The 14,283-nt window shown below is 46.2% G+C and overlaps 2 protein-coding genes across 14 annotated transcripts in view; both read left to right on the plus strand.

Annotated features, from left to right (window-relative positions):
- Positions 1-7,836, plus strand: part of ODF2 (outer dense fiber of sperm tails 2) — a 46,234-nt gene extending 38,398 nt beyond the window's left edge. For all 13 annotated transcript variants that reach the window (XM_084799333.1, XM_084799323.1, XM_084799320.1 and 10 more), the window contains one exon: positions 6,513-7,836. In XM_084799333.1, the coding sequence (XP_084655459.1) occupies positions 6,513-6,704 (192 nt within the window). In that variant the 3' untranslated portion in view covers positions 6,705-7,836. The remainder of the gene's footprint in view (positions 1-6,512) is intronic.
- Positions 7,837-9,464: 1,628 nt separating this feature from the next.
- The window catches only part of GLE1 (GLE1 RNA export mediator), a 28,207-nt gene continuing 23,388 nt past the window's right edge, over positions 9,465-14,283 (plus strand). The window contains exons 1-2 of the mRNA XM_084799348.1: positions 9,465-9,660; positions 12,272-12,499. Coding sequence (XP_084655474.1) covers positions 9,562-9,660; positions 12,272-12,499 — 327 coding nt within the window. The 5' untranslated portion in view covers positions 9,465-9,561. The remainder of the gene's footprint in view (positions 9,661-12,271; positions 12,500-14,283) is intronic.

Raw genomic sequence — 14,283 nt, forward strand, 5'->3', positions numbered from 1 at the left:
TGGCTCAGCAGTCGTGAGCACTGGTGCTCTTGGATAGGACCTGGGTTTGGTTCCCAGCCCCCATGTGGCGACTCAGTCTGTAATTACAGTTGAGGGGAGCTGATCCTCTCTTTTAGCACACTGGTTAAAGACACGCTCTTTGGACATAAGGGCTGGAGCTCCTATTCCAGCGTCCGCATGATAAGCCAGCCATTCCACAAAGGCTTGTAACTTGTCCTGTGGGATCTGGTGCCCTCTTCTTGCCTCTGTGGACACTTGTGCAAGCGTGAAAATGAAGGCAGCATGGTCATCCTAAAGAATATTAACTCTAGCCAGGCATGGTGGCGCACACCTGTAATCCCAGCACTTGGGAGGCAGAGGCAGGTAGATCATTGTGACTTCGAGGCCAGCCTGATCTACAAAGTGAGTCCAGGAAAGCCAAGGCTAGGAGAGAAACCTTGTCTCGGTGGTGGGGGGGGGTGGGGGGGGAGGCAGGGGGGCTGGGGGAGGCTGGGGGAGGAGAGAGACTACTAATTCCTCAGCTACTGAAGCTCAAAGACAATGAGGTAGCTGACACGCCAGACGGAAGGTCTCACAGTCTCAGTGGTAGAGTTGCCCAGTGACCTGAAATAGGATACAAGCAAGCAGATGAGTTCAGTCTACAATCTGGGAAATATGGATGAGAAAGCAGCAAGGATAAAAATTCAGAAAGGAAATTGTGAATATAGGAAAAAGCAGAAATGTTGGAAGTGACAAAAAGAATTAGAAAACAGGAGGAAGCATCACCAACAGAGCGATCCAAGCAGAAGAAAGGTAGCTAGGAATAGAGGCGGACATAGTCACCAGAAGGTCACACTAGCGAGGAAGAGGACGCAGCCAGACATGGTGGTTGCACTTGGGACGCAGCCCCTGTTGTATGTCTAGGACAGCCAGGACTACACATTAGAGAGATCTCGTCTCAAAAAAACAACAGACAACAACAGCAACAACAAAACTCAAAAAACCCCAAACCCTCAAACATGATCCCAGTATCAGAGAATTCTGAGATACCATCAAGAGACCAAACTTAAGAACTGTCAGGGCAGAAGGACCTAAGAACATTGAAGGCATAGAAAATCGAGTTGATGAGATTTATATACACATTTTTTAAAAGGATCAATACATAAACCTGAAGTATTTACAGCCATAGGTGCATAGGATCCAGAAGAACCTCCACAAGAAATGTATGTCAAAGCAAAAGAGGAAAGAGTGACAGCTGCAGGGTGCGGCTGCAGAGATGCTTCAAGGTTAGGACTGCAGAGGACCTGAGTCTGCTGCCCAGCACCCGTGTCAGGTGGCTTACAGTAACTCCAACTTCTGGGGATGTGACACCTCTGGCCCCCTCAGACACTGTACTTATTTGTATATACCCCCCATGCACACACACATACAAATGATTTCAAAAAACGTTGAAAGAAAAGGCTATGACAAAAAAGTACTATCTCACAAAGGCACATGCTGTAAAACCAAGACCAGATCATTCAGCTACCGCAGAGACCAGGTTAGCATGGAGTCAGCTTCAGACCCTGAAAGTAAGTCATTGCCAGGCTAGACTGTTCAGCAAGCCGTTGTTTAGAATGATCTGAAGCACAAGGAAATGGAAGGTAAACACATATTAAGGCAGCTCATGGTTTCCGTTTACTCAGAAGCTCCTTACAGGAAGAAGACCAAGCAGAAGAGCACGGGGTGGGGGGTGGGGGTGGGGGTGGGAATACATTCACAAGATGACTAGGAAGGAGTGTGGCATGTCCCACACAGCAGATAAACAAGCCTCTAATACTAATAGAGAACAATGTGAAAAACAAGATACTCCACCCAACCTGAAAAGCAACTGACAAAATTACATTCAGGAGTTGGCAAATAATAGTCTTAAATGTAGCTGGCCTCAGCTGACCATGAGACGGACAGGCTGACTGGGCCAAGAAGCTAAGACCCAGCAATATGTGTCCAAGAAACATACCTCACTGGTCTACACAGACAGATGCAAAGGCATAATGGAACTGATTACACCTTCAAAATTCTTAGGTCCTTCTGTCCTGACAGTTCTTAAGTTCAGTCTCTTGACGGTATCTCAGAATTCTCTGATACTGGGGTCATGTTTGAGGGTTGTTTGTTTGTAACCAATCTGCTATGCTAATGGGAGCCCAAACCAAGCTGGTATAGGTATTCTAAGCTCTGAGAAGTAAACTCCAAAATTAGAAGAAAATTTCAAAGTCACTTCAGATTAATAAAAGGAATAATTAAGCAAGAAGATAAAACAAGCAGGTGTGGTGGTGCATGCTCTTAAACCCAGCACTCAGGAAGCAGAGGCAGACAGATCTGCGAATTTGAGGCCTGCCTGGTCTACACAGAGAAACCCTGTCTTCAAAAACAAAAATCAAGATGTAACAGTGAAATATATGCCAAACGTTGGGGTCCTGGTTTCTTAAGACATCAGCTAGCACAGGCCAGGTGGGTCCTGATGGAATAACAGGGTGATGTTAACATCTCACCCCCGGTCTGGGGTCAGAGTTCAGTTGGTAGGGTGCTTGCCTACAACGACTAAGCCTCAAGTCTGCAGCACTGCTTACCCTGGGCACAGTAGTACACCTGTAATTCTAGCATGTGAGGGGTGGAAACCGTGGGCCTGGAGAAGATGCTCAGCTGTGAGGAGCGCTGGCTGCCCTTGCAGCTCCATTTCCAGCATCCACGTGGGGCTCACAGCTGTCCCTCCAGTTCCAGGGATTCAGTGCCCTCTGTGAACCCACTGTCCCTAGGCACACACATGCAGACAAAACACACACATTAAAATGAAAATAAACGCAGAAAAGGAGAAGCAGAAGAATCACAAGTTCTGCTTCATTCTTTTTTTTTTTTTTTTTTTTTTTTTTTTTTGGTTTTTTCGAGACAGGGTTTCTCTGTGTAGCCTTGGCCATCCTGGACTCACTTTGTAGACCAGGCTGGCCTCGAACTCACAGCGATCCGCCTGCCTCTGCCTCCCGAGTGCTGGGATTAAAGGCGTGCACCACCACGCCCGGCTTCTGCTTCATTCTTTAGCAAGCCTGTGGTATATCAATAAGTCCCTGTCACTGAGAACCTCTCCCAAAAAGTCGGGCATGGTGGCATACTCCATCAATCCCAGCACGTGGGAAGCAGAGGCAGGCAAATCTCTGAACTCAATGACACCGTTGTCTATATAGTGAGTTTGGGGCAGCCAGAGCTATACAGTGAGACCCTATCTCAAAATTGGCAATTAAGTCTCCCAACAAAGAGAAGCTCAGATGGAACCAGTCTGTCAAACTTGTTGATTTTTGATTTTTTTTTTTTTTTGGTTTTTTTTTTTTTTTTTTGGTTTTTTTCAAGACAGGGTCTCTCTGTGTTAACCTTGGCTGTCCTGGACTTGCTTTGTAGACCAGGCTGGCCTCGAACTCACATCGATCCACCTGCCTCTGCCTCCCGAGTGCTGGGATTAAAGGTGTGCGCCACCACGCCCGGCTTACTTGTTGGTTTTTGAGACAGGGTTTCCCTGTATAGCCTTGGCTGTCCCGGACTCACTTTGTAGACCAGGCTGGCCTCAGACACACAGATCCACCTGCCTCTGTCTCCCAGAGTGCTGGGATTAAAGGCATGCACCACTGTGCCTGGCCTCTATTAAACTTTTCAAGAGACAGAGTCCCAATATGTAGCCCTAGATGTCCTGGAATTATTTATAATTATTTATTTGTTGTTTATACAGTATTTTGCCGCAATGTACACCTCCATACCAGAAGAGGGTACCAGATCTCATTATAGATGGTTGTGAGCCACCATGTGGTTGCTGGGAATTGAACTCAGGACCTTTGGAAGAGTAGTGTTCTTTACCTCTGAGCTATCTTTCCAGCCTGGAACTCTCTTTAAACCAGGCTGGCCTTGAACTCACAGAGATCCACTTGGCCTCTGCCTCCCTGGTGCTAGGATGAAAGATGTGCACCGTCACATCTGGCTTTCTATTTTTAAAGAAGAGCCACCATCGAAGTTTCTCAAACTGTTCATAAAATAGATTGCAAAAAAATTCTTAGAATTGCTAGACACTTAGAGCAAAGTAACAAGATATAAAGTCAACATACACTACCAAGCTGGCTCTATAAAGCCAGCATTACATTGACACCACAGCACATAAGGACACATGAAAAAAGACAACTACAAACCGGTTGTGTTGATGCACATAGATGCAGAAGGCCTCCAGACTCTTAGAAGTAAAGGTTAAGAACACAGTTGAGATCACACACTATGACCAAATTGGTTTCATTGCAGGGATGTCTGGTTAGTTCAGCACACGCAGATCAGTGACACTGTAACAGCACATCATAGCCATAATGACAAGTCACATGATCGGGCTAATTCAGAAAAGATCTTCAGCATCCCTTCATGATGAAGGCCCTGCGAAAAAATTGACTAGAAGGAAAATACCTGAGCATAATAAAGTTAATAAAGTGTTTTGTTTTGGAGACAGGGTTTCTTTGTGTAAGCCCTGACTGTCCAGGAATTCACTATGTACATCAGACAGGCCTCAATCTCACAGAAATCTGACTGCCTCTACCTTCCAATTGCCCAGTTGACACTGTCCTAAATGGGAAGAAAATGAGTAATTCCTCAACTTAGGTTTTTTTTCTTTTCTTTTTTTTTTTGCTTGTTTTTAAAACAGGGTCTCACTATGTAGCCTTGGCTGGTCTGGAAGTCATTATGTAGCCCAGGATGGCCTCTGACTCAAAAAAAGTTCTGCCTTCTGCCTTAGGCAGCCTCCTGAGTGCTGGGATTAATGGCGTAAGCCACCGTACCCAGCTCAATATAGTTTTTATAGTGAAGAAGTGAAGAAATGGTTAAATGAGGAAAACACGCCACCAATCCTGACACGCTGAGTTTGACCCTCAGAACCAATGTGAAAGGAGAAAAAAACATACACAAATAAATGTTTAAAAAATGCTGGGGGATGGAGAGATGGCTCAGCAATTAAGAACACTGGCTGTTCTTCCAGAGGTCCTGAGTTCAGTTCCCAGCAACCACATGGTGGCTCACAGCCATCTATAATGCGATCTGATGCCCTCTTCTGGTCTGCAGGTGTACATGCAGACAGAACTTTGAATACATAATAAATCTTGTTTTTTTGTTTTTCAAGACAGGGTTTCTCTGTGTAGCCTTGACTGTCCTAGACTCATTTTGTAGACCAGGCTGGCCTCAAGCTCACAGTGATCCACCTGCCTCTGCCTCCCGAGGCCTAGGATTAAGGGTGTGTGCCAAATAAATAAATCTTAAAAAAAAAAAAAAGATAGCTGGGGATAAACCACAGAGTGCGTGCCTGCATGTTCTAAGCGCTGGGTCCAATCCTAGCATCTACTGACTACATCTAATAACAGGATGGCGCATGTTTGTAACCTCAGCATGTGAGAGGCAGAGTGATCACAAGCTCAACACCATCTTCAGCTACAGAGCAAATCTGAGGCCAGCCTAGGCTACATGAGACCTTGCCTTAAAAATAAAACATGCTAACATGTCTTGCTGAGGTGTGTGAGGAGAGCAGGCAGCCCTTCAGCCCTTATACATTGCCGATAGGAACGTAAACCTGTACAACCACCGGAAGTCACGATGGAGGTTTTGGGGGATAAAAGTATAACCCAGCAATACTACACTTAGCTTTATTCCCAAATAACTGTTTTTGTTTTTGATTTTAGAGACAGGGTTTCTCTGCAGTCCTGGCTCTGCTGCAGTTCATTCTGTAGACCAGGCTGGCCTTGAACTCACAGAGGTCAAGTAACCTTTAAAAACAAAATTTTTATTTTATTTTATTATGTAGACTTGCAGGCCAGAAGAGGGCATCAGATTACAAATGGTTGTCAGCCACCATGTATGTGGTTGCTGGGAATTGAACTCAGTACGTCTGAAGGAGCAGTCAGTGCCCTTAACCACTGAGCCGCCTCTCCACCCCTCAAATAACTTTTTTTGATATTTATTTTTATGTATATGAGTGTTCTGTCTTTATGTACACCTATATCTCCATGGCTAAATAGTGAGACTTTGCCAAATAATAAAATAAGAACAATATGGTTCCAGCATCCGAGTATTTGGGAGATTTTTTCAGGAGAATTGCAGCTAACTCAAGGCCATGTACTGAGTTGTCTGGCCTCAAAACAGTAAAGCAGTTGATGGTTGCTCATACTTTTCATCTCAGCACTCAGAAGCAGAGGCAGGGAGATCTCTGAATTCTAGGCCAGCCTGGTCTACAGTGTGACTTCCTGAGCAGTTAGGGCTACACAGAGAAAAAGAGAGGAGGTGGGGAGAGAGAAAACCGAAATCAAACACTCCCCTCCCCTAAAAAAATAAACCAGCAAAACAAAACAAAAGCCAAGCAACTAACTCTGCCCACCCATCTCAACCGTAGGCCCTATGTGCCTCTGTCAGTGTTGTCACCTAAATGAATGCCTTTGTCTCTGATTGCCCGTTGTCACCTTATTCTTGGTCTCTGCTCTTTCTTCTGTCAGGCGGATCGTAGATACCAGAGCCGGCTGCAGGATCTGAAAGACCGCCTGGAGCAGTCTGAGAGTACCAACCGCAGCATGCAGAATTATGTCCAGTTCCTCAAATCCTCCTATGCCAACGTGTTTGGGGATGGCCCCTATACATCCTCCTACCTGACCAGCTCACCCATCCGCTCCCGGTCTCCCCCTGCCTGAGGCCACCTGTCCAGGGTGTGAAGCACTTGCCTGATGCCAGGGAACTGAGGAGTTGCCAACCATAGCTAGCAAGCCCTCTGGCTTTTTCTTCTAGTGATGAAATGTGCTCAGGGTCTGCTCCTCAGCTAATGCCAGGACAGTCCCTAGAGCAGCCAGGGATGAGGCAGGAAGACCCTAGTTGCTCGTTCCTCCACCTCAACCTGATGGGATTTTTAAAATGACCACCACAGCCTTATATTTGCTACATTAGGTACCAGATTTTAAATTTTCTGTGACTTTGCAGAGTCTGCTTCCTTTCCTCAAGGGAACATTTGAACACTTCCCCTGCGGGCTCCTTCCAGCCCCTGTCTTTTGAGGCGTGTCTGCCTTGGGTTTCTCTACGCTGAAGTAGCAGTCCTCCTAGGACTGAATGCCTGCATTGCTTTTCTTTTTCCTTTATTATTTTTTTAATTTATTTTTTATTTTTACTTTTGAATAAATATAAAACTATTTGTGTCAAGTAATAGTGAAGTCAGGTATATTAGTACCTGAGTGAGTCTGCTTTTATCAGCATAAAAATAAAAGCAAAGCAGAAAGATACAACATTCAGTCATGACTCATGGAGGTAAGATGGTCACAGCTCACTTGTTCCTCCTATGGAGTCTGTAGCTACAAATGTCCCTTATTACATAGCAGCTGGCAGAGTCACAGCTACAGCAGGTGTATTCACTGTGAATTATTTCAAACCTAACAGTGGCAAGTGTGCTTATAACAGTGTATTCTGTTTCACAGTGCTGTTGACCCTTTAACTCACTGCCTCTTAATGGCAAGAGAAATAGAGTGCTGCATGAACTTGGGCGGCGTCATCCTTGCACAGGAGCCATGCTAATCTCTGTAGGGTTCCAATTTTAAGTAGACGTGATGCCAAAACCAGTGCTGTTTTTTGCTTCTTGATGGGTATGGCAGGAAGCAGTGTTTTCTGTAGTACTGATGGGACCCTTCCATGTCTGCATTCCCTAGAGGCCACTTGTCCCCCGCATCTCACAGACCTTCAAGTCCATCTGGCCTTCCATTTGTCCTTCCTATCACAAATTCATTTATTTTTGAAATTTTTGTGTGGTTTTACAGGAAATAAAGTTTTTGTGATCAGTTATTTAGGACTCCTTTGATTTCTTTTATCCCCATTTTAAAAGTGATTAAGCTGAGTGTGGTGGCACGCAATTGGCATCCAGTCACGTGGGAGGCGAAGGCAGGAGATCAGTGTTGTCATAGCTACATAGAGGTGGCCTGGACTACATGACACATCTGAATAAAAACATTTGTCTAATTTAATAAAATGCACATGAGAGAACACTGCTGAGCAGCTAGGCTGTTGTTCCTTCGGTGCTTTCAGATGATAGCTGGAGGCAACATTCCTGTCTGACCTTAGTATTTAGGGTTGAGGACAATCAGTAACAGGATAGGTGTGTTCAGTGCTACCTGCTCTCTGTGGTAAGATTTGGGGCCATTTTGTATTTCTCTGTATTTGAAAGAATGCACACTTACACACATGCTGAAAACAAAATATCCTTTTTTTTTTTTTTTTTTGAGACAGGATCCTACCATGTACCTCTGGGTGGCCTAGAACTCATGAATACCGGGATGGTCTTTTTTGGTTTTTGAGACAGGGTTTCTGTGTGTTTCCCTGGCTGTCCTGGATTCACTTTGCAGACCAGGCTGGCCTCCAATTCACAGTGATCCACCTGCCTTTGCCTCCCAAGTGTTGAGATTAAAGGCGTGCGCCACCATGGCGCAGCTACCAGCTTGGTCTTTATCTCAGATCCCCTGCCTCTCAATGTGCTCAGATCAAAGGCACATGCCACCATGCCCTGGTCTCCTAAACATTTTCTCAAGAAAGGATATGTGTGGGCTGGTGAGATGGCTCAGAGGTTAAGAGCACTGGCTGCTCTTCTAAAGGTCCTGAGTTCAATTCCCAGCAACCACATGTTGGTTCACAACCATCTGATGCCCTCTTCTGACATGCAGGTGAAACACTGTATACATAATAAATCTTTTTTTTTTTTTAAAAAGATGTGTGTGTGTGTGTGTGTGTGTGTAATTCCATAATTCCTTTTGCCAAACTAGTTGTAACCACCACAGGGTTGAGCTGTATAACTTTTTGATGAACGTGAGAAAGTGACTTGGAGTCCATTCCTGAATATTTCCCCCCGCAAACAGGGTCTTCTCTGTGTAGCCCTGGCTGTCCTGGGTCTCACGCTAATGTAAGAAGCTAGCCTCACATTCAGTTTTGCCTTCCAAGTGTTGCAATTAATGGTGTGTAACACTACACCCGGATCATTCCTGGGACTCTTGTATTAACTTTTGTAAAAATAGAAGTCCAAAGATTTTATAAACGTAAAAAACAGTAACAACAAAACCACCCAGCTATGTTTGTGTGCCACGTGTATGTATGCATGGTGTCAGAAGAGCCCAGAAAGAGGGCAATGGATCCGTCGTAGCTGGAATTTCAGTTCTAAGCAGCCATGTGGGTGTTGGGAAACGAACCAGGGTTCTCCGCCAGAGCCAGGAAAAATACTGCTTATCCTCTTGAGGTTCTTTCCCACGGCTTAAAGAGTGTAGAGCATCGTAAAAGCCAGCCCTGAGCAGCTGAGACTCTAAGAGAAAGCACTTCAATGTTCGTCCTTGTGTGGTCACCGCCCCACTCCGCCCAGTCGCAAGCGCCAACGAGTGAGCGGCGAGCAGTGACGTATGACGTCTGCGACCGTTACGGCGAGGCTGCGCCGGATGTGGGGCGGGCACCCCGGAAGCGGAACCCGGCGCCTCCTGGGCGGCCGATTCGAGGGTTTGTTTTTTCCGTGGTGTCAGCTGGTGGCCCGCCATGCCGTCCGATGGTCGCTGCTGGGAAACCCTGAGGGCGCTGCGCAACTCCAGCAAAGGCCGCCTTCCCTACCACCGCGAGTGGCTGCTGCGCTGCGAGGTGAGGGCGCCCGTCGTCACGGTTTTACAAGCTCCCTCCACACTGGTGTGGAGGACCCGGCATGGCGACTGGCTGCATTGCTCTTCTGACTCCTGTGCACACAACTTTGTCCAGCCGGTTCTAGTTGATCGGCCGCCTTTCTTCACGAGAAGCCTTCTGCCCGATGCGTCACCTTGGCTTCAGTCCCGAGTGCCTTATATTGTCAGCTGCTCCGGCCTCGCAGTCTCCTCATCTACTTTGGTAGCTGGTGGTCATGACCTCCTGGGGGTTGGCCAACAGATCCTTCCATAGGAGTTGTCTAAGACCATGGGAAAACAGACTATTTGCATTACGATTTATAACAGTAGCGAAATTACAATTATGAAGTAGCAACACTTTTTTTTTTTCCTGAGACAGGGGTTTTCTATGTAGCTCCTTTGTGGACCAGGCTAGCCTCGAACTCACAGCTATCCGCCTGCCTCTGCCTCCCGAGTGCTGGGATTAAAGGCGTGCGCCACCACCGCCCGGTCTCAAAAATAATTTTTGATTGGTGGTCACCACATGTATTGACGCTCGCAGCTTTAGGAAGGTTGAAAGCCACTGTGCTTTCAGGAGCTCCAGGTTTCTCAGAGAACAGTTAATTCGACCCAACTCTAGTGCAACTAGTGAATTGAGCACAATTTTAGACGGCTGGCAGCCCTGTGAAGGGGGCGTGGTCATTTGCAAAGCCCTTTCAATGGGCTTTGTCGTCCCATTGCCTTGTGGGTGTCTCGAGTTAAACTGTATTACAGGCTTGAACCACCAAACCCAGTGTGTGGATACCTTTGGACTGCAAACGAATTGTGAATTGCGCACACTGATGGCGTCCATGTACGTTTCTCACGGGTTGCATTCTGTTTGATGTTTTAGATTGCTTTCATATTTTGCCTTAGTGAGAACCAGTGAGATGGCCTAGCTAGTAACAGCACTTGCTATGTGAGCCTAGAAACCTGAATTCAGCCCCCAACCCATGTGAAACTGGAAGGGAAAGAACTAACGTCACAAGCTCCACCCCCAGGCACCGTGGCACCCCACCCCCACCATCCCTTGCACAGACTAACAATAGTTTGTAAAAATTTGCTCGAATGTATGTTTACACGTTGTTTCATTTGGGGCAGTGGTTCTCAGTCTTCCTCAATCTGTGACCTTTTAATAGAGTTCCTCAAGTTGTGGTGACCCCAACCATAAAATCGTTTTGTTGCTGGGCGTGGTGACACAGTCATTTAATCCCAGCACTCGGGAGGCAGAGGCAGGCGGATCTCATGAGTTTGAGGCCAGCCTGGTCTACAAAGCAAGTCCAGGACAGCCAGCCAGGACTACAAGAGAAACCCTGTGGGGGGCGGCCAGGGGTGGGGGCTTTGTGCAGTGACAGTCGTTTTGTTGCTATTTCATAACTGTCATTTTGCTACTGTTACAAATCATAATGTGAATATCTGATTTGTGACATCAGAGGGAGAGAAACCCGCGGCTTGAGAACTGCTGCTTTGGGGAGTGGGGGGTTGAAAGTCTTAGGTAGCCGAGGCTTGCTTTGAACTCCTGACCTTCCTTTGCCACTCCCTCCCTAGTGTTAGACTATAGGCATGTGCCAACACTCCTGTCTTTAATCTGACTTTGTAAAGAAATTTGGTCTGGGTCATTACCAAGAAACCCCTTAGGCTGAAGAGATGGCTCTGTGGGTGCAGTCGTCTGCTGCATAAGCTTACCTACCTAGTGATTCCCAGAACCTGTGGAGAAGTGGGTATAAGGACTGACTCTACAAAGTTATCCTCAGACCTCCACGTGCACACTGTGGCAATGAGTTTCTGCACACACATGTTACTACTAAGAATAATAAATTTTAAAATACTATCAGTAAAATAATAGCAGCAATAACAAACCACTAAAGCTGGACGCAGTGGCTTATGAGCTCGGCTCTTCCGGATTGGAAGCAGGAGGGTCAGTTCGAGGTCATCCTCAGTTTGATACGTTGTCTCAAAAGTAAAAGGAAGAGGGAAAAAGGCTACTGGCCCTGCAGCATGCTGGTGCACCATTATCCCAGCACTCAGGAGGCATGCCTTCAGATCAGGCTTCTGTTCGGTACAGCAAAAGAAGTATTAGTTAGGCTGGAGAGATGGCTCAGAGGTTAAGAGCACTGACTGCTTCTCCAGAGGACCCAGGTTCAATTCCCAGCAACCACATGTCAGCTCACAACTGTCTATAACTTCAGGATCTAATACCCTCACATAAATATACAGACAAAACATCAAAAAACATTAAAAAAAAAAAGTATTTGTTAGGCCTTGATGGTTGACTTAGATGCAAGTGTATTTGTTGTTGTTTTCTCTGTATAGTTCCAGCTGTCCTGGCACTGGCTCTGTAGACCAGGCTGGCCTTGAACTTGCAGAGACCTGCCTGCCTCTGCCTCCCAAGTGCTAGAATTAAAGGTGTGCGTCACCACTGCTGCTGGCTTACTGTATTTTAATCTGATTGTTATTGCAGTTTCTGTATTCTCAGCGTTAACTTATTAGCTAGCCCCTCAGCTATTCCGCAATCCTTGTGATGTCCTATACTTATCATGCATGGACACACACATAGGCTTAACTTCTCTCTTCAGGATGTTTTGGAAGAATGCACGTCTCCTCCCAAACTGTCTTCTTACTCTGGATGGGTGGTGGATCACATCCTGCCCAACACCTCACCCGACAGGCAAGAGAATGCTTCTTCCTCTGATAATTCACCGTCCTCTGGCTCTGCTTCAGGCCTGGACCAACCCTCACTCAATAAGTCTCCTGTCAGAAGCACCCCACAGTCTCCCTCATCCCCAACACCAAATGGAACCAAGGTAAGGTTTAACTTGCTTAAGACAAAGGACCTGTTGGTTGCAAAGTTGAAGTGTTTATTTAATCACATGGCAGTGACCTGGGGACAGGATTGTTTTCCTGTTGCAGCTGTTTCTAGGGAAAGTATTGTGTGTGTGTGTGTGTGTGTGTGTGTGTGTGTGTGTGTGTGTGTGTGTATGTATTCACGTTGTAAGACTGAGACCTCCAGAGAGATCTCTAGTCTATACCCGGAGTCCCCAGAGAGAAACGGAGTCCGATGTCGATGCAATACACACAGGAATTTTATTGAATCGATGCGCATCGAAGTCTGACAAGCTCTTTCAGGCTGCAGACCTCGAAAAGCAGGCACAAGTGCTTTTGATATCTTTTGAAAAATCAAAATTTAGCAGGCTAGCTGGGAGGGGTAAGTACATTCCAAGGGTAGGGGTAGTGGAATATTTTTATATACAGCTGGACCCTCAGCACAGGCTGGCTGGCCTTGAGTCAAGCTGGACCCTACAAGGGGGCCAATTAGCTACAGGACACACATAGTGATTTGATACTGATTCCTTGGTTCAATATCCATATTGCCTCCTGGACCCTCCAACGTGTGTGGAGGTCAGAAGTCACCTTTGGGTATTGGTTCTCAAATGCCTGCACCTTGTTGCTTGAGACAGTGTCCCTCACTGGCCTGGACCTCATGACTTAGGATTGACTGGCTGGCCAGTAGTCCCAGAAGTCCTCCTGGCTCCTCGTCCCCAGTGCTGGAATTATGAGTACGCGCCACCATGCCGTCTTTACATAGGATGTGGGGAGAGGACCTTAGGCTTCCTGCTTGCATTTTACCCACTAAGCTATCTCCCCAGCCCAAGAACAAACACCAAAGAAAACCAGTATAACACCAGGTGGTGATGGCGCACGCCTTTAATCCCAGCACTTGGGAGGCAGAGGCAGGTGGATCGCTATGAGTTCAAGGCCACTTTATATACATAACAAATTCTATGTAGACCAAGACTACACAGTGAGACTCTGTCTCAAAAAATGAAAAGAAAAAGAAAAGAAGTAAAAAGACAAAAGGGGGAAAAAGAAAGAAAAATGTTGTACTCCTTGGCTTTTTGGAGAAGATTATATATAATTAGTTAGGGCCAGGAGAGGGAGGAGCAAAGTTGATGTTGTGAAAAACTCAGTTTTTCTTGTTTAGTGCTCTAGTTGTCAATGTGAACCTGGGAGAGCAGGGCCCAAAGCGGAGGTGGACCGAAGTCTCATGCAATAGCTAACTGTATGCAGAGCATTGAACAGGTTATAGTCAAAGAGTTAAGAAAAGCCACCTGAGTTAGGTGTTCAGTCACAACGACAAGCTACCCATGGTCATATAATCACATACTCACCAGCTGTAAGGAACAATCTGAAGTTAACTTACTCCTGTCTGCTACACATAGGAAGGGCGTGAAAGCACGTTTCTAGAACAGTCTGTGTTTTGAAGAAAGTGAGGTCACAGGATTCTTGTTTTCTTACAAGTACTCCGAATTTTCCTTGTACACCTCCATTCCTGGGCTGTGTTCTGTCATTAACTAAGTGTTTCCACTCTTGGTGGTTTATAAGTTCATTATTGGGTCCTAAGCTGGGTGTGTTAGTGTTTGGACTTCCGGTGGCCTCAAAGGATCCTGTGTTGAACTTTGCCCCCCATGCAGCAACATTCAAAGGTGGGGCTTTGGGGAAGTGATTGGTTCATTATCTTTTGTTGTTGTTGTTGTTTTGGGGGGAGTTGGTTTTTCGAGACAGGGTTTCTCTGTGTAGCCTTGGCTGT

Source organism: Acomys minous, assembly GCF_964271855.1.
Source record: "Acomys minous genome assembly, chromosome: 10".
NCBI classification, from domain to species: domain Eukaryota; kingdom Metazoa; phylum Chordata; class Mammalia; order Rodentia; family Muridae; genus Acomys; species Acomys minous.